Source organism: Culicoides brevitarsis, chromosome 1 (genome assembly GCF_036172545.1).
Source record: "Culicoides brevitarsis isolate CSIRO-B50_1 chromosome 1, AGI_CSIRO_Cbre_v1, whole genome shotgun sequence".
NCBI classification, from domain to species: domain Eukaryota; kingdom Metazoa; phylum Arthropoda; class Insecta; order Diptera; family Ceratopogonidae; genus Culicoides; species Culicoides brevitarsis.
This window is the reverse complement of record NC_087085.1, coordinates 11040891-11066425: the sequence shown is the minus strand read 5'-3', so window position 1 is coordinate 11066425 and position 25535 is coordinate 11040891. Positions and strand designations below refer to the sequence as shown.

At 24.1% G+C, this 25535-nt stretch overlaps 2 protein-coding genes across 2 annotated transcripts in view; one reads left to right on the top strand and one right to left on the bottom strand.

Moving 5' to 3' along the window:
• LOC134826957 (paired box protein Pax-6-like) overlaps positions 1–21264 on the bottom strand; it is a 29669-nt gene extending 8405 nt beyond the window's left edge. Inside the window, exons 1-2 of the mRNA XM_063839471.1 lie at positions 21126–21264; positions 10967–11176 (exon numbers count right to left, since the gene is read on the bottom strand). Of these exons, the coding sequence (XP_063695541.1) occupies positions 10967–11176; positions 21126–21264 (349 nt within the window). The remainder of the gene's footprint in view (positions 1–10966; positions 11177–21125) is intronic.
• LOC134838266 (phospholipase A1 VesT1.02-like) overlaps positions 1–25535 on the top strand; it is a 218151-nt gene that overhangs the window by 171185 nt on the left and 21431 nt on the right. The window lies entirely within an intron of this gene.

The window sequence follows — 25535 nt, the reverse complement described above, 5'->3', positions numbered from 1 at the left end:
TCTTTTGCAATGATACATTTTTTGCTAATATTAGTTTTTATCGTTTAGAACATTTTTTTATCGCGTTAAATGTTGACCCGAAGTATCATTGTGTGTTTTTTTGTGCAAACAAATTATTATTTTGCAAAAGAGGACGATCTGTCTACACGTTTCTGCTTTTTCTTCATCGGTCTTCCGTTTGATAGCGATCAGCACCTCGAATCGCTCTAATGCTAAAATTGATGATGTTGTATGCCGAAAAAAAACATAAATAATTTGCATATAAAGTAAATATTGTTTGTTAGTAGAAAGATGTATCGCAACAAAATCGCAAAAATATATATTGTTTGGATTTCGATACTAATGTGCGGAGATATTGTAAAGGCAAAGGGGAAAATGATGATGCACCATTTAACCAGTTGAGTGGTTTAGGTAATTTTTTGTGTTCGTTTTAACGAAAATTGAATTTTTTAATAATTTTAATTTTTTAAATTTAAAAAAATAATTTTTAAATTGATATAAAATCTTTTAAATACACATTTTCAATTTAATTATTTTATTAATTATTAAATTAATTTTTTTTTATTAAATATTTTTATTGCATTTTTATCAAAAATATTAAATATCTTAAAATCACACTTAAGAAAAATTATTAAAAAATTTATAAGTTAACTTTTCAATTAAATTCTTAATTTTTTATTAATTGTTAATTAATTAAAATAAATAATTTTCTATCAAAAATTTAATATTTACTTTAAAAAAAAAAATATTAAAATTAAGTTTTTAAGCAAATTTTAATTTAGTTAAATTTGAATTAATAATAATAATTTCAGATTTCTTTAAAATTATTAAATTTTAATTTATTTGAGGAAAAAATATTAAAAAATTGATAAATTTATAGGTTAAATTTTCCATTAAATTTTTATTAATTGTAATTTAATTTAATTAAATATTTGACTTTTATCAAAAATTTCATATTTTTTAAATTAAAAAAAAATTCAACATAATTTAAGCAGAATTATTAAAAAGTTGATTCATAAATATTAAATTTAAATTAATAAGAAAAAATTTAAAATTGAATTCTTAATAAAAAAAAAATTAATTAATTAATAAATTGATTTAATTTGTTCAATTTTTTATTATTTAATTATAAATAATACAAAAATTGTTTTGAAAAATTTTAATTTAAACAATAATAAATAATTTTATATTTTTTTAACAATTTTTTGTTCAGTGTTTGAATGAATATTTGATAAAATAAATATTTTATTAATTTAAAAATATTGATTCAAAAATTAAATAATTTTTTTTTAAATATTTAAAATTGAAGAATATTTACCAAATATTTATTTAATTTATTTTTATTTATTTATTTATTTTTTTTTATTTTGAAATTTTTTAAAAAAAATTATTAACCATAAATATTTTTTTTCCTTTCATTACAGGACAACTTCTGATGAAAACGCACGCTAATTCACTATTTTCTCACACAAAAATTTTACAAAATTTTAAATATAATTACACAGTGCAAAACCAAAACTCCGGTAAAGAAGGCACAAATAATATATGAATGGAAATTAAATCAACGTTTGTTTGTTTTTGCTCGTTGAATATGTTTCGGAATTACTTTTTTCTCGCATTTTGATTATATGTTTGTTTTGCATTCGGAATACGCTGGCCCGACTGCAATACATAATTCAAACTAATTTACTTTGGTGTAAATTTGCATAATAAAGATTTGCATTTTCTGCATTTTGTTTGTTTTTGCGGCAAATGACGACGACGACGATGGGATAAGATTAAAAACTCTTGATAAGCGACTTGATTTTATAAACGTTTTTTGTTTTTTTGGGAAGGAGGGAAAGATTTCATTGATAGACGCGAAAGATGGTCTTCTGGGCAACAATTAGAAGGCAGATGTGAATGATAAATGCGTGCCTACTTTGTACGAGTTTCGTTTACATGTCCGGATCTAGGTAATTATCTGCGCTATCTTCAGTCAAATAATAATAACGCAAGCAAATGGTCACGATATCAGTCCCGTTTGCGCGCTACTCCGTTATTATATTAGTTAAACTGAACCATCCAAGGTAACATCTAATTTAATTTAGACATTTTTTTTCATCGTTTAATTTTTTTTGGAGCGCACAAAGAACAAAATTCAATTACATGAATGAGTATAAGCCGGGTTAGGCTTATTATAAAAATATAGGATTGAAATCAAACAAAAATTCGATTCGATCTCCTTTCATGTGTAAACTCTTTTTTTTTCTAATTTTTTTTTCTTAGACGAGAGTGATGCTCTACTTGTCCAACCATCGATAATCGCTACCGGGAAATTAAACGTCATAAATAATTAGCGTCATTAATTTTTTTCTCAAGTGTTGTATCAAAGGGTATATCAATCAAGAAAACGAAGAAGAAGACCTTAATCCCAATTTTTAATTTTTTTCAGGTCTATTTAAAAGTTGGAGCAGGTACAAATGCCACAAAATCCGTGAAATCGATGATGTTCTGAGCGATGTTTGTTCAAATTATTATTAATAGCGCGGATCACACATAATTTATCATCAGGCAATGTGATGTTCCTCCTATTTGCTTAACAAAAAGGATCATCTTTGGTGGTATTTAATTAGTGCGTCAAGTAATTGCAGGAAATTTATCATCAGAACATGATTAAGACATGAGTAACGATCGGTTTTTTGTTAGTCAATTGCTTTCAACCCTTGCCTAGTGTTATTTAAAAAATCTAAAAAAAAAAATAATTTTGGAAAAAAAAATTAAAAAAATGGATAATAATATAAAATATTATGGAAAATATTCAAAATTAAATTTTAAAAAATTATTTTCTTTTGATTTAAATTAAATTTAATTAAAAAATAATTTTAATTTTCGTTAAAACGATTGAAATTGTTGAAAAGACAATTTTTTGGAATTTTAAATAAATTAAAAAATTTAATTATTAAATATAAATTTAAATTTATTTTAAAAATTATTAAAAAATTAATTTTTTACAAATCTTTAAAATTTATTTTTTTATTAGATTTAATTATTGCATTAATTTTTATAATTTTAATTTTTTAATTTAATTTTTTTAAAAATATAAAAAAAAATTAAAATTTATTTTTTTTGTAAAAATTTTTATTTAATTAAATATTTTTTAAATATTTAAAAAAATAATTTATTATTAATTTATTTTTATTATTTTTCTTCAACAAGAGAAAAATAACAGTTAATTATAATTAATGAGAAATAGTTGATTTCTAAATACAAAAATATAAAGATAAATAGAAACAGGTGAATTTTTTGTTGTTAAGTCCCAAAAAATGTACATTTTTAAAAATATTCGCGGATTATAAACACGTATCTACCGCCACTTTAAATGGATTATTGTTATTAAATTGACACATATTGATGTCTTTCGCATGTGTTAGTCATTTATACTCACACACATGAGCGAAAAAAACAAAAGGAATTTAATACATTATGAATACTAATGAGCGAGCCAAATATATTTTTATTTTTTTCGCGTAGCTAATCGTATTAGAGAAACAAATAGGAGGCAAATATGAGGCGTGGTTGAAATAGATTTATTTTTTATGGGTAATTTTTTACTGGATTTCAGCCAAAAATTAATTTTTTTGCGATGACGTGATAAAAGTTATTCTTTTTCGCCAAATTTGGAAGAAATTTTTCGGTTAATTTATTAATTTTATGAATTTTTTTATGTGAAGCAAGTCTTGCAACTGTTTTTGGGCAAAATAAATTAACCGCCCCATTTTTATCGCATTTCCTTGGTGAAAAATACATTAACACCCTGATTAACATAATCGATAACAAACAAGACCACCCATAACAACAATGCATTTAGTGCAGCAAATGATACGAAAAAAAAAATGCCCTGCAAGAGAATTTCTGCCCATAAAGTGCAACAACGAGTCAGCAGGAAATATTTACCACTGTATCATTGTTCTCCGTTTTGCGAAATAAAAAAAAATGAATGAATAAAAAGGAATACGAGAGATAAAAAAATACTTGAAGCAAAATAAATTGAATTATTATTATTGAATTAATATTGAACGGAGAGCAGTATTTAGCAGTGCGCAAATTATTCCGCAGCAGAAGCACTCTCAATGCAAAATGGGTGGTTACGGCAATTGTCGTCACTCTGTATCATCATCATTGATTTCAATTAATTATTTGCGCTGTTCGAAAAGGTAGTTATTATTTTTTTTTACCTTTTTTAGCTTACTTTAGGCTGGAACAATGAAGAAAAATGTTTCATTTTTTATTCTTCAAAGTTGTTAGTTTTTAATTTTTCTTTGAATAAAATTTTTAAAAATATTCCAATAAAATTAAAAACAAAATATTTTAATAATTTTTTTTTAAATATTTAATTAAATTTAATTAAAATATTTAATTAAAATAAAAATTTTAAAGATATTAAAATTTTTAAAAATAAAATTAAAAATATTTTAAGAAATTAATAATTTTTTTTTTTTAAAAATAAAAATATTTAAAAATTTTTTAAAAAAATTATAATTAAAATTTAATATTTTTTTTTTAATTTTAAATATATTATTTTACAAAATATTTAATTAAAATTTTAAAATATTTTATTTAAAATTTTTTAATATTTTTTTTAATTTTTGAAAATTTTAAAAAAATTCCAAAAATTATTTATATATTTTTTTTAAAAAAAAAACAAAAATTAAAAATTTGAAAATTATTTTATTTTAATATTTATTATTTTTAAAAAATATTTTTGAATAAAAAATCATAAAAAATATTAAAATTGTGTATAAATTTTTTTTTTCTTGAAATCAATTGTTATTTAAAATTTTTGCTAAATTTTTCATTCCTCACTTACATTTTTCTCAAACGTAACTTGATGATATTTATCAAACAAAACTAGCTGCCAGGCAAATAATATTCGAAATAATAACAGTTGGGTGTAAAATAAAAAAAGAAATTGTTAATAACAACCATAAAATAATCATAATTACCGGGTATATTGTGTCTGATATCGCAAAAGAAACGAGACCCAGTAGTAACGAAGACTTGACTACCATGAACACGATGGTGGTAATAATTAATTACGAAGAAATTGCCGCCCATTGACTCTTTACTAATTTATGAGAATAGCCTCGCATGCTAGTTTTTTCTTTTTTTTTTCGATAATATTCCTCAATTAATGCTCAGAATATCCATTTCCTGTCTGGTAGCGCACTCGATAGGTGTTGAGAGGTGCGCTACTTTGTAAAATTCATGATAATTACGTGAGAAAAGAAGACATGACACGACAAAAGGAAATAGTCGTCTTTTGTACAATAAATAATTACTTAACGTTCGTTGTAATAATATTGATCTTTTACTCACGAGAACCTTTCAGTTAGATTGTTTTTCGTATCAACACGATTTTTGCGGCTTTTTAAACGAAAAAAAAAAATTGGAAATCTGAATTAAATAAAAGTAACAGATGGCTTACTGCAGAAGCAGCAATAACATCAGTTTACATGCATAATAAACATAATAATATTGTCATGATCAACACATCTGATAAGACAAAATTATAATTTATTACCTTCGCGGCACATTTTATTATTTTCAATGCGAAAAGAAATTCTCAATATAAATTTTTTGAGTCGCGTTTCTTTCTACTTTACTCGACTTAATAAATAATAATAATAAGAGTCGTCCAGGAAATGGTAGGAAAACATTTGCATACATTCGTTTTGTATATAAAACACTCTTTATCTAAATTAGTTCAAGCAAATTATGAGTTTTGTTGTAAAGAAGTGCCTGCGACCAACACAGCATTGTTTCACATATATATACAATCATCATGAATAAAAGATTAAAATAATAATCCAAGTTGGTTGTGTAAAGTAAAAGGTAATTCACTTGGACATTTATTAATAGCTCTGACCTGTCCTTTATGTATTTTTTTTCCAGCGCGAATAAGAAAAAATATTAATAATATGGAGTATGGTATAATGTAATATAATTATTAAGTGATGGAGGCAATTTAATGGTTTAATTGCCCTGAAAAATATTCATGATGTGTTTGAGTTTGCGGTGGAAAAATGTTGATAATTTATTTTTTTTTATATACGTCGTTTAGTAATATATACAAATATTTTTGTATATTTTCATTCATTTGCATATTTTAATTATGTATTATGTTTGAAGATTATGATTGATGTTTCTTACACTTTTTTACATATAAATTGTTATTTTTTCGGGAATTATTTATAAAAATAATTTTTAAAAAATTTTAAATAATTATTATTTTAATTTTATTGGATTTGTTAAAATATTATTCAAAAAAATTAAATTATTTATTTTCAATTTTTGATTTTTTCATTAATAATTGATAATTTAATATTTATAAACTTATAAAAAAATATTAAATTATTAATTTTGAATTGAGTATATTTTTTTATGCCTTAATTTATTAATTTTTTTAAAATTATTTTAAATTATAAAAAATGTTGAAAAATTAATTTTAAATTATTTTTCAGTATTAATTTAATAATTTTTAAATAATAATTTTATTCATAAATTTTTTTTTTAATATCTTATAAATTATTTTTAAAAAAATTAAAATATTTAATTTTAAATAATTTTTTTAATAAATTTAATTAATTAATTAATAAATTTATAATTATTATTATTTTTTTTTTAAATTAAATTATTTTTTAAAAATCTTTGAGATTTTTTAAATATTTATTTTTTATAAAAAAAAATTTTTTAGCACTTTGTTTTTTTTAAGCGTGGGTAACTGCAATTCATTTCAATTAATTTTTTATTCATATTTTTCACACTATTCTTAATCCTTAAAATAATAATATTGTTAAACATATATATATTTTGTACATATATTGTTTGATTATAATACGTCCATTATTTATAGTCATAAGCTTATGCGTTCTCTAAACATTTATTCAGCATACAATTCAATCACAAGACACAGAACGATATTATTATTATTAACATATTATTTATTTACTGCTTATTTTCAAGTTATACATATATGTTTAATATTAATAAAGTGTTAATGAAAATAACGTAGGTTACACATTATATATATTTTTTAATAATAATAATAAAAGAAATAAGAAGAGTAATCAACATATTTAATAAGGAGTTCGAAATATAAGTAATGCAAAAATAAAAAAAAAATATTGAGCTTATATTTTAATCAGAAGAAAAACATTATAATAAATAATAATAATGCATACTAAATCATTCTGTTGTCACCAAAGATAAATACGTACGACTCAAGGTATTTCTTTTCACACTGTGCTGCTGCATGAAGTCACCCATTCACATTTATATTATTACCTTTTTGTTTGGTATCATCTTAAAAAAAAAAGTTGATACAATTTAATCGAAACCAGACCAATTTTGAATGACTAAAACGAGTGTAAAACACACCAGAAATGGATGAAACTCTACAATAATTTACAACTTCTATGCGCTTAACATTTGTTTTACTTTATGCATTCAACGCACTTTGATTTATTGTCGCAGGTAATTTAGTCAAAAAGGCGCCTTTTGATTACCCATTTTTGTAGCTGGTTTGCAGCGAGCGAGGAGTGCAAGTGATTTAAATACAAAACTGCATTTATTACTTTTGCGACAATTTTTTATTTGTAATAAAACAATGTTGCTCATAAATTGTTGCTTGCATATTTAGAAGAATGAATGAATACTTTTTTGCCATTTATCCATAAAAGGGAATACAAAAGCCATAAAAATCATATATTTCGAATAAATTTTCAACATTTGTACTCAATTGAGATTTTTTTAAATACAAAATACTTTTTTTTTCAATTTTAACACATTTGTAGTTGATATTAAGGATTTTAAGGTTTAAATAGAACGAAAGCTCGAGTAATAAATTTATTTTTTTTGTTTTAATTAATTTTATTTATTTTTAGTTAATTTAATTTAATGAATTTTAATTTAATATTTAATAAATCTAAATTTATTTATTTTTAAATTTCATTAATTTTTCATTAAATTTAATGAATTTATTATAAATATCAATTTTAAAAATTTTTTGATTTCAAAAAATTATAATTAAAAAATAATTTAAGTTAAATAAAAAATTATTTTAATTATTTATCTTTAAAAAAAGAGAAATAAAAAATAAATAAATATTCATATATTAAATTTTAATTAAAATAATTAAATCTTGTTAAAAATATTTAAAAAGGTAAATTTAATTTTTTTTTTAATAAAAAAAAAATTTTTTTTAAAAAAAAAAAATATTTTCAAGAAATTAAATAAGTTAAAAAAAATAAAATAAATATTATAATTAAATTAATATATTTTAATGAAATAAAATAAAGAAATTTAATTTAATGTTAAAATAAAAGTAAGTTTAATAACTTACAGGTTTTATAAAAATAATTTATATTTTAATTATATATGTATATATTTTTTTTTAAATTTATAAATTAATATTTTTTTAAAATTTGAAAAAATCTCGAGATTCAACTTTTCCCGAAAAAACAAAACTCCTTAAATCCCTAAGGTCTCTTGAATGAAAAAAAGAAAACGAAAAAAAAAATTGAATGGCGAGTGGAGCGAATCAATGACAACTATATCATTGAGCTATCACGATCCAATGATATATGAATGTGTTTTTGATGATATATTTATTTTATTGTACGTGGATTTGAAGATCAAGACATTGTGTTCGTGTTTTGTTGACATTTTCTCTTCTTTTCAAAAGCCAAAAAAAAAATGTTGCATGTTTATCGAATTAACCATCCACGAAAAAATACAAAAAAAAAATTATATGCGTGGCTTTGTGATTTTTTTATAATACATAAATTTATGTATAATGTTCATTAACAAGCAGAATATAACAATTATAATAAAAATTAAGTCACATTAATTAAGCCGTTAAATTATTTTTTTTTACTTTATAAGTTTTTATTTGTGTGAAATCATGCTGAAAATATTTTGCACACACAACGGAGGATATGTTGTCGCAGTATTACACCTAAATAAACTTGTTCTTTCTTGCATATGTTGCAGTTTTAAGCGACTTAAAGCACACGCAACGCTCTTTTCTTTTATTATTATCATTATTTTTAACGTTACACACGCATTTAATTGTCAAGCAGTAGTTTATTAACAGATTGTGGAAAAAAAATATAGAAAAAATATTATAATATCGATTTTGATGTGATAGGCTTGCTTACACCTTCATTGGATATTTCATACAAAGTAACGGTTTTTATTCATTTTTATTTTTTGACAGGTTTAATTATTAATAAAATCGAGTGAGTGACACAAAAGAGGCATGCCACAAGCTCAAATTATTCAAATAAAAGTGAAAATTTATTTTATTTATTCAGGAAACGCTAAATAATAATCAATTTGATCGTAATGTCACCCCAAGCGACAGTGAAACCTGCTCCAGTTACAATTTTTTTTTCATTTTGAATGAATCGCGTGAGCTTTCAATCGATTGTGCTCTGGTTGTGATTAGGCGTTGTTGTCCGAACCTCACTCAAATTTCAGATTATTTCCGTTTCATGTTCGTCGTTCAGGTCATCATCGAATAATAATTATTTTTTTTTGTGTTTCGTGTTACTTTGACGAAAAGAGGCACCTTCGCGTCAGGTAAAGAGTAAAGCTTGATGAGTGAATTGAAATGGACTTTCCTCGTACGTTAAACATTTTTTGTACAAAAAAATAAATTTTTACATAAAAATGTTGTTGGTTTGCACTAAAAATGTCATCATGCAACGAACAACTCAATTGCATAAATTTTTCAGGATTTTTGTTTCTTTCTTTTATTTTATTTTAAATTTTTTTCATTCACAAAAAAAGTGTAGGCACCAAAGAAAAATTCAAAAAGAAATGTTATGACAATACAAAAAAAAGCGAATGTCAGGCAAACAGGCGCTTACAAAAGAAATGAGCCAGGAAAAGGTTACATTTTTATTGAGGATAGCATTTGTCATTTTAGCATAAAAATTTTGCATACAATTCGGCGAAAAAATAAAAGAAACGCAAGAAGGAAATGTGCAGTCAATCCATTGACTTTTATTTATTCAGCACCCTTTGGCACCGCACTTCGCACGTTACTTACGGAAAAAAAAAGAAAAACGTTAAAAAATTTACAATTTTATGTACATTTTTATGCTCTAGGAAGCAATAAACATGATCATTATCGCATTTTGTGTGTTGTATGTTTTAGAAATCGGAAAAAGGAATTTTCATTTTTTTTTTAGAAAATATTTATATTGAATTTTTGACATTATAATGGAGTGATTTGTTTTAAAAAAGCACTACATGAAAAAAATAGAGATAAAAATAATAAACTTTCTAATAATTAGCATAAAAACAATGGCGAACTTGTTAACAATATCGATATAGATGACGAGATAATCTCGAAAAAAAAAAATGTAAAAAGCTTTAAAACATCAATCTAATCAGCAGTCATCTGTGATAATGAACTCTGTAGCATCCTGTAGTACTAAATATTAAAAAAAAACTATAAAAATTTGAAATTTACATTTTTTTCGAAGAATTTGCTTTAAAATTTTAAATTTTGTGGATCAAACGGTTTTTTTACGAAATTATTCAAAAATAATTTTTAAAGTTCATCGAACACTTCTGGTCTCGTGTGGACTTTTTATGTGTTTTCAGTCGTAAAATTCTGTAGTAGCAAACGAAAAAAAAAGTTATAAAAAAAAATTATCTAATAATATGTTTGAACTTTTTTTTTTCTAATTGAGTTAGTTTTTTTTTTCATAAAAACTAATAAAAAAAAATAAATAAAATTTTTAAGGTTATATTTATCTGCGATACAATTCCGTTTATTTATTGTAATTTAGTTAAACTTTATTATAGTTTACGCACGTTGCACACCAACTCTATCATTTTCTGTATCCGATTCTTTTGTTCGATTCTCGTTTTTTGTGTAGAATTACACACAAAATAAAAAATATTTACTTACCTAACAATTTTGAGACAGCGCCCTGTTGACTAAGCATGTGCTGCGCCAAATCATAACCACGCAAGCCAAATCTCGATAGTTCGAGGAGTCGGTGCTGCGATACGAGAGCTCCTAAGGTGTGTGCATTTGGTGTATTGCCTGCTGCGGCGGCTGCTAAAAAATTGGATGATGGTACGCTGCCCGGAGATGGGAGATTAGGTGAGAGTCCAACTGCAAAAAAAAATAAATAATAGGAAAAAATTGTAATAACATCATCATAATTGTCATGAAATGCCATAAACAGAGAGAGAAAAAGAAGTAATTATTTTTAATAACATTCCTTCGTTTATTTACTTAACGCTCAAAGGTAAATAAATCATGTGAAGGGTTGCTCAAAACAATTACACCGAGAGCGAGACTCAATTAGCGAATTACAAGAGAAAAAAAAAAGATTTCTGTGCCCACTGCATTAGCTACTCGTATTACGATGGACCATCATCATCCTGTTTGGTCGTGAATAAAATTACGCGAACGGCAATGCATTGACAGCTAATTTTCATTTCAAGTTCACAAAATTACGCCAACTTATTTTTTTATTCATCCTATTTCTCACTCATTTTTGCTTCTTCTTGCTTTAGGTTGGGGCAATTATGAAAAATGTTTCATATTTTTTAATAGAAATTTTTTCCTATTAAAAAAAATCTTTTAATATCTAAAAATTAATTTAATATATATAAAAATTAATATTTAACTTTTTTTTGACAAAAATATTTAAAAGCTTGACAAAAATTACAAATTTTCTTAAATGTCAATTCAAAAATGACCGTTAAAAATTTAAAAATGAATTTTTCATCATGTTTTATTTTAATTATTTTTTTCTTAAATTCAAATTTAATTTTTTTTACGTAATAATTAAAAATATTTAAAAAAAAATATTTTATCTTAAAATTTTTCAAAAAAATAATTAAATTATTATAAATGTCAATTTAAAAAATTACCGTTAATTTTTTTTGTCAAGATTCATTTTAATATTTTTTTTTTCAAAAATTAAGAATAAACGTTGATTTGCTCAAAATTTAAAAATAAATTTCAATTAAATAAATTAATTCATAATAATTAATAAAAAATTCAATTTCATAAATGTCAATTCAAATAAAAAACCGTTAAAAATTATTTTTTCTAATTTGAACGAAAAAAATTAAATATTTATTTTATTTAATAAAAAAATAAAATTTAAAAAACTAATATTAATAAATAAATTTAATAAAAAAATTAAATTCAAGAAATTAATTTTTTAAATTTAAAAAAAAAATAATTTCTATAATTTAAATCGAATTTAAAAGCATTTTTCTCAATTGCAACAGCCTGATAAATAATACTCATGATTATTATTATTAAAATAAAAAAATATAATGAGAAAAACAAGTAAACGAAGGAATTTGCTGCACTTATTATTGAATAACGTGGAACAAGGGTGCACAATCACGGACTTGCTACTGTTACTACAACTACACAAAACGAAATTAAATGAGATGAGCAAAAAATAAACTCTTGACATATTCTGAAAAGAAACTGGAAGCTCTCACGACAACATCAATCTTCGAGGCAGTTTCATTTTTTTTGTGCTGCTTGTTCATTCGCTACGTTATCGAATTGTTAATGTTTTTGTTAACACTGCTGTTCAGAGAGATGCAAGTTGCAATAATTATCATCGATTTATTGCGTGCACAACATAAATTATTCAAATTATTGCATTTTTTTAGTGCTGCTTAAATGAATATCTTTCCCGTTTAAAATCAAGTCAAGTCAGGTTTACCGAAAAATCGAACAAAAAAAATTTTTTTTTAAATCACTTCCTTTTGGTTACCTGCACAGCAGCAAGTAAGATGTGACCCTGACATGCAAACCATCACCAATTACGGTCATTCATCTAACCACTATTTTAATTATTTTTGTCACCTTTTGCGAAAATGTCCACACTTGATGCAGTTGTACCCTTCTCTCTCACACGCTGGCGATGCACAGACGACAACAACGAGCGATTACGACGCACTCAGGTATTATCTTTCATTTGTTGTTCAGAAGCGTTAAAAACTTAATTTGTGCACGGTTTAATGTAATACAATAGGACAGGTACACAACATTCTCGTATCGGATTGCACATTTTTGCATAACTTATAAAGTAAGTATTTTTCATTCAATTTGTGGTCGTACAGATATCGAAAGGCAGGCAAGCCAGGCAGGCAGGCAGCAGCATTGGTATGGTTTATGCTCGTAACAAGTAAAACGTAAGTTTTGACTCAAAATATATTTTATGGACATTCGACAAGTTATGCGTGAAATGACAATTTTTTTTTGTTTATTTAATTTTTTTTTTGTAGATCGTAATTAACTTCAGTTTGGTATTTAGTGCAAATGGAACAGAAAAGGTAAATATAATATTACGCGTGTGTTTCCGTGATTGATGCGTTGTCATAAACGGACAAATATAATTGTTTTTAAACTGCAAAAATACTCGCATTTCGCATATCAATGAGCGAAGCGAGGTGTAATTACACAAGCAATCTCTTATCTTTTCGCAGCATCTAGCGCTGTATTGAGCGGAATATCACAAAAGAGCCATCTTATCGAAAGATCGCGCGCACTTTATTATGTTCCAATTCCATATTGAAACAATAAAATATCAATTAACTTGTGTTTTTTGCAATTTACGAAACTGGTTGTACAATTTTACAAGTAGAGAAGTTCATCTACTTGATTTGAATTAAATTGCATCTTTTGTGAAAATTAAACGTTTCGCTATTTTTTATAAGTTGCGATACTTTACTATTTTTAAATGAAATACAACAACAGTTAATAAATTATTTCTAATAACTTTAAAAATGTTCTAAGATTTTTGAAAGAGTTATAAATATCTGGAAGCATTAATTTTCAAACATTTTTTTGTAAGTGTTACTTAGCTTTAAGAAATGTGAAATAATATTTATTATAAATTTCAGATACAATAAAAGTACCTACTTGGAATTAGAAAAAATCATCAGTTAAGTTAACCTTCTTGCCTGGATCCGAACAACATTTATGGGACTAACAACGACGCTTGATAAAATTGTAGCATGATAAGCTAACAGGTCAAAGCATCTTCTCAATGAGCAGAAGGAGAATACAATTAGACGAAGAACAGGATATATTATCAACATTCATACGTATTATATTGACGACCTTTTAACGAAAAGCATTTTGGAAGAATTTTTTACATTATTACGAGCTCATTCCGACCAAACAGAAATCTTAAGTGACATAATGTGTCTGAACTGTACCTTTTTCCTCAAAACTTGTTAAGCTACCTCCCAAATGTATTTTTCGAAATGTATGTTTTAAAAATGAGTGCTTAATAGTAGGTTAGATTTTACGACTCATTTGGGTACTCATTAGAATATTTTCTGAAATTTTGTTTATGCGAAGATATTTAAAAGTAATTTTGATTTATGAAAAATCTTTCATACTTAATGTTTTTCTCGCATCATATTTAAATTTTTGCGAAACACAAATTCTTCACAAAACACAATTCTTTTTTGTATAAAATTTTATTTTATAAAGTGCGAGCAATGATTGCCTTTTCAGAAAGCAATAATATAAGTCGTTCATGAAGAAATAAAATTGCAATTGAAATCGGCTCAATTAAACTAAGATGATTATTATTATTGTCTGCCGTATGCCAATGCACTTGTATTTTGGTTCGCAAAAGCAATAATGATGATAATGTGCTGGACATTTGATATTAAAAGCTCATTAAACATCACGCAGTTTCGTTTGCATAATCACAATTTTATGATTTTGTCATGCAACAAAAAAGAGAAAATTGCACCAGCTGTTATTCCATTCTATCAAAAGGTGATCGAAAATTTATAGATTGAGCAATAAAAAAAATTAAACGACGAAGAGACACTTTTTGGCTTCTTTTGTATTTCGTTCGCAGTGAATCAAGTTTTTATTTTTATGACAAGGTCAATTGATATTGGATTAATATCCGTAAGAACTGATTTTGATTTGCTTGATGGTACACTGCACCTCGAAGCTTATTTAATTAAATCAGATAATCAATACGAATTAGAATTATCACACCTGCTTACGATTTGTATTCAATGAAACACTTGCACGAATAGTTGGTGCAAAACTGAACATGGCGATGACAATAAAGTGATTTGACTGCCCATGTGACGAATGTTCAGAGGCGTGCCAAGATTTCAACAATTAAGTGAAATTTTTTAAAGAAAGTCGAGAAAATGTCAAAAAAATTTCTTGACATGACTTGAAATTGTCAAAAAATATGAAATTTTAAAAATTTCTACATCCCTGAAATTTTTTTTCGTATTAACACTGAAGGAAAAAAATCATTCAAAGCTTTCAGAAATAATTTTAAACTCCACAGAAGACACCAGATGGTCTCACATTTGTGTGAAATTGACATGACAGGTACATAAGCCATCAACACTCACTCACAAGTGTAAATATTACACAAGACATAAACCTCTTGGCGAGCAAGACAAAAAGTGACAATGCACAATGAAAGTGCACACACAGGTGTCAAATTTCAGCCGTAGTTTATTCCAATTTTCATGGAAAACGATGTAAATTGAGCCTAATTGAAATGCAAATGTGTATAATGGAGTTTAGCGGAATTAGCAGCATTAAGGGGTTAAAATGGGGGACTTCGTTGCGCACTATTCATGGAAAAATGAGGACAGTAGTGTCAATTCTAATTCGATTCTCGGGAAATGACAACATTTTAACAACAATGATCATTAATATATTACCAAGTGTCGTCGTTGTTGCAGTTTATTGGAAAAAAGGCAAAAAAAAACCACATTGCATTGATTTTTCCTTGAAATACCTCGCAACGAAGACCGTTTTTACAAACGACACGTAGTAATTTAATTACGTATCGTACAACAACAACAACAAAATATTTTTGCAAAGAGAATACTCGTCACTCGTCGCATTGAGGAGTGTAAAAAAAATAAATACATGAAAGATGACGTTAATTGACATGCTCACACCGTTCGGTTCCAATTCATTTCACATTTTTCTTTTAGCCGTTTTCTTTTTGTTGTGCAGTTGTTTTTACTAAATTTTTATCCATATTATTTCGTTGCGTACGCAACTTCGAGAGAAATATGTGGTAAAAAATGCACAGCAAAATAATTATTTATTTTTAAAAGCATTGACTGCTCAAAACCAAACCACATTTAAACATTGTAGCACACGAAGAGCTTCACGATGATTTTTTTTCTTTCGTTTTTCTCTTTAACTCGATACGCGATCCGATATGTGAAATCAATTTTGTGACGAGGCAAAAAAATGACAAAACACGAAACACATGTAAAAACATAAATTATACAATTATTTAGTGAGTTTCATGCCCATCTGAGGGAGCCCAACTCTTAAGTGGATCAATTTTACCGGAGAAATATTTTTTTTAGTCTCTGAATGTTTCGCTTCCCTCAGATCTATCAAGAACGGAATCCCAAATATTGTTGCTTATTGTCAACTTTACTTAAAATTTTGCTCAATTTGACAAATTCTCAAGGAAATTCCGCACTAAATTGCAGTCCGGTATTTAACAAAATTTAAAAATTTTGCTTGACTGTTTTTTCAGTAAAAAAAAAAAGTTAAAACAAAGAAGTTTCTCAAGCCTTATCGTTTCAACTTCATCTCAGTTTGCTGATCGTATTTGGGCATCTCTCACAGTAGGAGACATCATTGACCACACAGAAACTCGCAAATCAGTCGTCTTAATTCGTCAAGTTTACATGAGCATCCTTAATTCAAGTTTTTTCTTCATTCATTCATTGAAGAAAAAAAGAACAAAAAATAAAATTTTTACTTTCGTTTCCGAGATCTCATCAAGTCCATATGCGAAAAAGAAGCAAAAAATCCAACAATGAAACGATGATAACGCGCATGTCATTAACTTTTACAATCGTCAATCGTCTTGGAACGGAGCAAAAAAAATGCATTTGCAACAACAATATAATAATAAAATAATAAAAATTGACGAAACAACTTTGCAAACAACCAACACACAGACACGTAAACATCTGTTTGATCTTAACTTTTGATAATCAATTTCTTGATTTTGTTTACCTACCGGTTGGCTGATTGAACATACGTGAGACGGTAGACGGTAGCGAGATTGATGTAAATAATTAAAAGACGCACATTTCCGGTGAATTGCACGTAGATTGATAACATCAAAGTTGGTGGGCGCCTCAAATCAATCTTTTTAGGAAATCTTTATTTTTTTTTCCAATTTTTTTTTGTCTTTGTTTGTGGCGACAACTTTTGTATGATTTTACATGAGAAAATGAATCCTAATCAATGCGTCGATCGGCAAATTAAATGACATTTATCCTTTTATTTTTTGGCGAATGTCCGAATTTTGTTTTATAAAATTATTATGTTTAAATTACTTTAGACGTCGAGGTTGTTTTGTTTTTTTCCATTGCACGTTTCTAATGTATTTTTGCAATATAACTTAATCGGCTTACATAAATGTTGTCACTAAAGCTTAAAATGGGTTAATGTTCATATGTTTAGTTCAGAAAATGAAACAAAAAAATGTTTGGATTCAAATTGAATGGTTGGTTTCAGTATAAAAATAAATACTTATTGAAAAAATAATATTTTAATAATTTTAATTAAAAAATTAATATTTTTTTTAATTTATTTAATTAAAATTAAATTAAATTAAATTTATTAATTTTTAAATTAATTAATATATATTTTAAATTAAAATTATTTATTAAATTTTGTATATATTTTTTTGTAATTTAAAATTTTATAATTATTTTTTTTAAATATTTTAAAAATTCTTCAAATATTTATAGACATAAATTTATTAAAATAAATTATTGATGAATTTTATTAAAAAAAAAACTATTTAATTTTTAAAATAATAAAATATTTATTTAAATATGTATAATTTTTTAATAAAATCAAAATAATTGAAAATTATTATATATATTTTAGTAAGAACAAGAAGAATATCTTATTATTTTTAAAAAAGTAAAAAAAAAAAATTTTTTATCAAAAAATTTATATATAAAAAATAATGAATATTATTTAAAATATTTTTTTTTGTAAATTAAATTTCAATAAAATAATAAAAAAAATATACAAAGTTTAAAAAAATATAAAAAATATATTCATTTTAAGAAAATTAAATTGAACGATTATATACTGGGAAAAAATTAAAAAATTCGAAAAAAAAATTTAAAATTATTTTTTTCAACTTTAATTTTAAAAGAGTTTTAATATATTTTAAACAATATTATTTAAAATTATTGTTAATTAATTTTCAATAAAATAATTAAAAATTATACAAAAAATATATTTTAAGAAAATTATATAGAGCAATTAGGTACAAACTGAAAATAATCAAAAGATCAAGAAAAAAATTTAAAAAAAACATAAAAAATGTTTTCATAGAAAAATAATAATCTTTAATTTTGAAAGAATTTTTTATATATTTTTAAAAAAATATCATTCTAACTAAAATAAAAAGTGCAAAAAATTTTCTGCAATTTTTTTTTGTTCAAACATTGACATTATATAACATTAATTAGCTAAATATTTAACATTATAATATACAATATTAGCAAACAAACACAGAGTAATGAGCTTCTGTCGATATCTCGCTATTATTATTCAACGTTTAACAATTGATAATTGCCAGGAACATACATGTTCAATATTTATTCGCTGCATAACTCCAACAGTAACGAACGCCATTATTTGTTCTGTTTTGCAGTTTATTGTTATTAATATTACATTACAAGTTTATTATTATTATTGTTGCATATTTTAAACATATTCATATTGAAATTACCTTTGTTGCATTGAAACTCCGTGCGAGACAAACAAACGAGAGAAAAAAAAAACTGAAGAAGAGCATTTTTCAGGTATATCAATCGAATAAATAAATAATAATTAATTGGAGTGATGATGTTTAAACAGATAAAAGAAGGGAAGATGCGAGACGAGGTAACATTAGAAGATGAAATAAATTCACATATTAAAAGGATGCCAATGTTTGCGTCGTTTCTCCTTCTCTCTTGTGTGCGAATGTACGTGTGGCATGAAAAAATATGCTATTATGATCAATTTGTCGTTCACACATGATAAATTATTATATTTGTTTAACAAAAACAGGTTAACACATCATCATCGTTGTTGTTGTCGTTGTCTGACATGAAACCACCACACAACACTCATTATCATTCATGTGCACTTTGTAATGTAATAAATTTTCGAGTGTGTACTAATTTTGAATTTTAAACAGTTTTTTTCGCGTTGCGTTTTCATTCAAAGTGCAAAATATTGCTCTCTCCCCTTTTTCCATGCGATTAATAAAGTTACTTGAAAAAGTGATAATAATGATAATTTCACGTGAATTATACATAAAACATGACGTTTTTCATATCAGTTATCAAGATCGTGTAAATAACTTCTTTGATGACAAGTCTTAAGCAAATTTTTTAATAGAATTCAATGAATGAATGTTAAAATTATGTCCAGCAAACGTGAATGCAATATTTAACGCGCATCTCGGAGTCTAGTATTTCGTGTCGTTGTCGCCAGCCTCAGTAGCAAGTTAATTTTTAACTCGAATGTAGATCGAGATTCGATCGAAAACGCGAAAAAATGGAAAATTCTGCGAGATCTGCTTGTATGTAATTAATTTTCTGCATTTTATCGCACTTCGAATGATTGAAATTGACATTCCATTGCATGCACATCTTTCTCTCTCGATCGCTGAAATCAATAAATAAATGTGCAGGAAGCTGCCCGTCAGACTGTTAAACTGTTTATTGTTATTTATTCATTCATTCAAGAAACTCTTCGAAACACGCAAGCAATAATTTTTTTTCTAAGTAACAATTTTTCTTAATTCTGTAAAAAAAAATAAGAAAAATATTTGATAAATATGTGACGTTGAGTCGCGCGTGGAGGCCCATTACCTGGTTTTCATGAATTTTTTATTTGCTTTAATTTTTTGATCGATGTGTGTTTGAAGGTTAATTTGTACAAGTGCAAAAGAAGTTTCAATATTTGAGTACGTGTAGGCTTTGAGCTGAAAAACAAATTCTCAGAAATATATCTGGAGTTCAAAAGTACTCAAATTTAGATATTTTTTAAAACATATTTTTTTGCTTGCGTCAAACAATGGAAATTTTTCTAAATATTTTCTGATTACGTGATCAAGTGACATGTTTGTGAGGATTGGATGGATGACGTCGATTATTTGGTCAAGTGATATTTTTTATTTTTGAACTAAATATTTTTTCATTTTATTAGAAAAAAAGTTTGTTTAGTTTGCTTTGGAATTTCAAAGATTTCAGAGCTTTTTCATGAAGAAATATTTTTTTTTCTTTTTAAAAATTAATTAATTTTTAATTTTATTTAATTAAAATTAAAATATGATTAATGAAAATGGTTTTTTAATTAAATATTATTCAATAATATTAAATATTATTTTATAATATTGATATAAAATATTTTAAATAAATAACTATTCAATGATGATATTATTATTATTATAAATTATATTTATTTTATTTTTTAATTATTTTAATTTAATTTATTTAATTATTTAATTTATTATTCTATATAAGTTTATTATTTTAGAACTTCAAATAAAAAAAAATTTAAAAAAATATTTTTTTTTATTAAAAAAGATAAATTATTTTTGATTTTGAAAATATGAAAGCTTTTTAATAAAAAAAATTATTTTTTTGAAATTAATAATTTTTTTACTAATTTTTGAAAAAGTTAAAAATAAATGTTTGATAACTGAAAATGATTTTAATTGTTTTTTTTTTCATTTAATTCAATATTATTCAATTTTAAATTGTTATAAAATATTTTAAATAATTTATTAATTATTTAATAATAAAATTACTAACATAATTAATTTTAAATAATTTTTTTTTAATTTTAAATAATAATTTCCAATTACAAAATAAATAAATTTCTTTTAAAAATTTTTATTTTAATTTTTTTAATTAAATTTAAACTTTATTTTTTTATCATATAGAAAATTGTCACCGCGCCGTCGGAACATATCGCACACAGATAAAACAAAACTAATCAATATGAATAATAAAATGGAAAAACTTACCCGTTGGTGATAATTGCATGCTCGATGGCGGCGGAAGTGAGTTTCCACCGGTCATTGGACCCCTCGGAGGCGGTTCCATGCTCCAAGGTGCTGTAGACAATGGCGTAAATTCACTTCCTAAAGACGATCCAATCAACATGATATTTTCACAAAGTCCATTAATTTAAAATTTTCAAGTTATTTTTTGTATGATTTTTTTCAATTCGTTCCTTTTTTATCACAAAACACAAACATTTTTCATAATAATAATTTTTTTCTTAATTTTTTATTTTATTATTTTTTTTTTAAATTAATTATCACTTATTTTTTTGTTTTTTATAATTCCCGAAAAAAAATACAAGTTCAGTTTTTATTATATATATTTTTTTCTTATATGGGAATCTATAATATATTAATAAAATAATAATAAAGCGACCGGTTTTTTTTTATTTCTAAAGCAAAACGATGCATACAGTTTAGTTAACAACGTAAGACTAAAGGAAGGAAACAAGAAGCAAGAAGGTTTGAGCAAAATCAAGCACCCGTGAGCATACTTCATATAAAATTTATAATATAACATGTATTGAATGTATGTCGAGTACATGTTTCTATCGTATTATACAAGCACCTATACTTTTAAAATACAAAATAAAAATAATACAGGTGTGTTGTTGTTTTCGTCTCTTTCTGGCTTGGGCACTCGTAGATGCTGGTATGAAGAAGAGAGCAAGTCTCTTGATGGGCGCACCCACTGAATTTTTGAATTACGTGGTCTTTTACCTGTTTTTCATGTGTAGTTAATGTGTATTATGTACAATTTATTTTTTTATATTTCTCCCTCTGTGTGTATTTGTGAACGAGTAATATATATTATTTATGTATAATAAAAAAAAATCTCTAATAGACGGTGAGTGTATATATAATTGCTACTGTGTGTCACATGTACAGGTGTAAAAGTTTTATATATTTTTAATAGTTCTAATTTAAATTTTGATAATGATTGTATTAAACTAAAAATATAATAAAAATTTGAGTTAACTAATTAAAATTTATTTCAATTTACTCAAACCAAGCAAGTTACAGTATAGAAAATTTTCGTTAAAAAATATATTTTTAACATTTTTAGGGTAATTCTGAAAATTTTCTATAAGTTTTGATAATTATGATAATAATTTTTAGTTATAATATTTATTATTTATTTTTTAAATTAAAAAAATATAATTAATATATTTTAAAAACTTTTATTTTTATTTATTTTTTCAATAATTATTTTAATTTGTTTTTTAAAATAAAAATTAAATTAAATTTTTCAATAAATAATGTTTATTTGTTAGTTTTTTTTCAAATTTTAAAATATATATTTTATATCATATATTTTAATAATTATATGTTTTTATGTAATTATATTTAATTTAGTATTTGAAATTAAAAATAAATGATTCATATAATTTAAAAACTGTATATTTAATTTGATAATTATTTAAAAAAATGTTTTTAATTATTATTTATTTTTTTAATTTGAAAAAAATGTAGTTTATGTATTTTAATTTTTTTTATTATTTTATTCAATAATTTTTTATATTAAAATATACAATTTATTTTTAAATTTGAAAAAAAATTATATTTATTGATTTTTAATATTTTGTATTTTTTTCAAAAAATTTTTAATATAGTTTTTATCAATAAATAATTATTTTTCAAATTAAAAAATGTAATTTATATATTATTTAATATTTAAAAAAAATTAATAATAATTGATAATAATTATAAATTTAAATAATTTATTTATTTTTAAAAACTTAAATTGATAATTTAAAATAATTTAATATGTATTTATTTATTTTTAGATATAACTTACTCTTCGTTGTAAAAAGTATATAATATAATTGCATTACACAAAAGGTAACGCCTCATTATAACGCCATTTATTAAATCAGTCATTGTAATGTTTCTCCATACATCGCACAAACACTATGAAAAATAATAATATTGTTTAATTAACGTTATAATTGTTTTAAATATTTTACGTAGATCGTGAGCCATTACCAATAATGCACAAACTTGTGTACATGTATCCAATCACTTTTGCATACCACACCGAGTTTATTTATTTTTCCTCATTATTTCCATTATTATCGCTGGCATTATTCGACCGTATATCAGCTAAATGAGTTGTGTGGCGCTGCATTAATGCAATATATTTAACTACCTTCGCCAGCAAAGTATACATAATAAATGACACTTTGATTGTTTTTTCTCTTCATTTTACGTGTATTTATTGACTGGAGGCACTTTTAGCGGCTGCAATTACTGCGTTGATTATTATTGTTATGGTTATTGTTATAGTTGTTGTCTAGTTCATAAGTGGTAAAAATTGCAATAATTTCATACGGATCATCGCGATGGAATTTTTAATGCGTTTCATGAGAAAAATCCTTCAAGTAACAATTTTATCAATAAAACAAGTTGTTTGAAAATCCATTTAAATCCAGTCCGGAAATTAATTTACACCTAATTTACACAATTTTTGTTCTATTTTCATTCATAAATATGTAAAACAACGAGCGACAATAATTTTAATTTATTCAAATTATATAATAATAATAAATATCATAAATAAACAAACAAACAGTCGTCAGCATGTACAAAAAGCCATGAGTAGCAAAATTCATTTGTTTAACATTTAAATTAACGCCTACACGTCTCGTTAGCCTGCTAGAAGGTGCCGAAGAAGAAATTGACAGATATCGTCTATGGAAAACAGTAGAAAACTATTTGTAGTTAATGATGATCTTAAGTTCTTCATTTACTTATACGGAAGTCTGTCATAAAAACAGAGCGTTTTAAAGTTTTGTTTTAAATTTTATTTTATGGAAAAAAGTGTATGGGCGTAAATTAAATATTTTTTTTTAAAGATGATACTTTCGAAATTGATTAAAGTAATTTATTTGCCGATAAAAACACCTTGCTTTGAAATGTTGTAATAATTCGGTCAAATTTATAAGAAAAAAAAATATTTCAAGTTATTCTCAAATTGAAAAAAAATATTTTTTTTTTTAAATTTTTTCAAAATAAATAACATTAAAGTACAAAAAAAATTTAAGAATTTAAAAAAAAAATAAATTAAAATTTTTTAAAGTTTATTATGTTAAAAAAAATTATTTTGTAATAATTTAATGATTAATAATATTTTTTTTATTTTTTAAAACAATTTTTGTAAACATTTCTATATGAAATAATTCAATTATTATAAAATATGTTTAAAAAAATATTATTTTAAAATTAAAAAAATAAAAAAAAATTATTAGATATTATTAATTTTAATAATAATAGTATTAAAAAATAATTTTTAATTTAAAAAATATTATTTTTAATAATTAATTAATAAAATTATTAAATAATTAATAAAAAAATAAAAAAAAAAAATAATAAAACATTTAGTTTGTAATATTTCTAAACTTTTAAAAAAATATTTCAATATTAATTAATTACAAAAAAATCAAAATTTATTTTTAATATAAACTTTTATTTATTTTTAAATTTTATTTATAATAAAAATAATTTTTAATTTTAATTAGGTATATTAGGTATTTATTGAAAATTTTTATAGAAATAGTTTTAAGAAATAGTTCAAAAAATTTAAAATTTTAACTTTTTTTTACTTACCCAAACTCTCAAGTTACCTTACAAAGTATTTCAACGATCAATTCCCGCTTCATTCCAACTCCCGACGACGACAAATTCACAACGCTGCTCAAAAAAAGCGAGAAATGGCGCCTATAATATTGCATGAAATCAGTGTAAATGCGCAGAATTTTCTGTGCAAAAATGTAAAATAAAGGAAAAAGAGTGTCAAAGATATACGGATGATAACAGAAAACCAGTCTCGCGTACCTTTCTTAGGGTCATGCATGGATGAGAATCAATTCAATTTTTTTTTTCAATACAAACATTTGCTGAGTAAATAACAGTGTAAAGCACCAAGATAATCTACATTTATTTTATTTTCAAAAAAAAAACTTTTGCATGCACGATTTTGTGAAAAATAACATTCATTGCCAAGAATGATAAAAAAAAGTAAACCTAATAATAATATGGAGCGAATGGACGTCTATTAACAACTCATGTATTTTTTAAATGACTGAAGAAAATCATGACCGTTGTTGCGCATAAAAAGAAAGACTTTTAAACTTACATGATTGGAGTCGAGAGATGTCATTTGATTATTTTAGACACACATGCCAAGCGGACTCGTAATATTTTTATCGATAGTTGTATCGAAAGGAGACATCGGAGTGTAAATAAAATGAACAAGGAATAAATATTTTAATTTAATTTTATTTTTATTGTGTCACATTCGTTAAACAGCGACAGATAACAACATTATTGGTCGTTCTGGTTCGCTTTTTATTACCTCTGTTTAATGTTTAA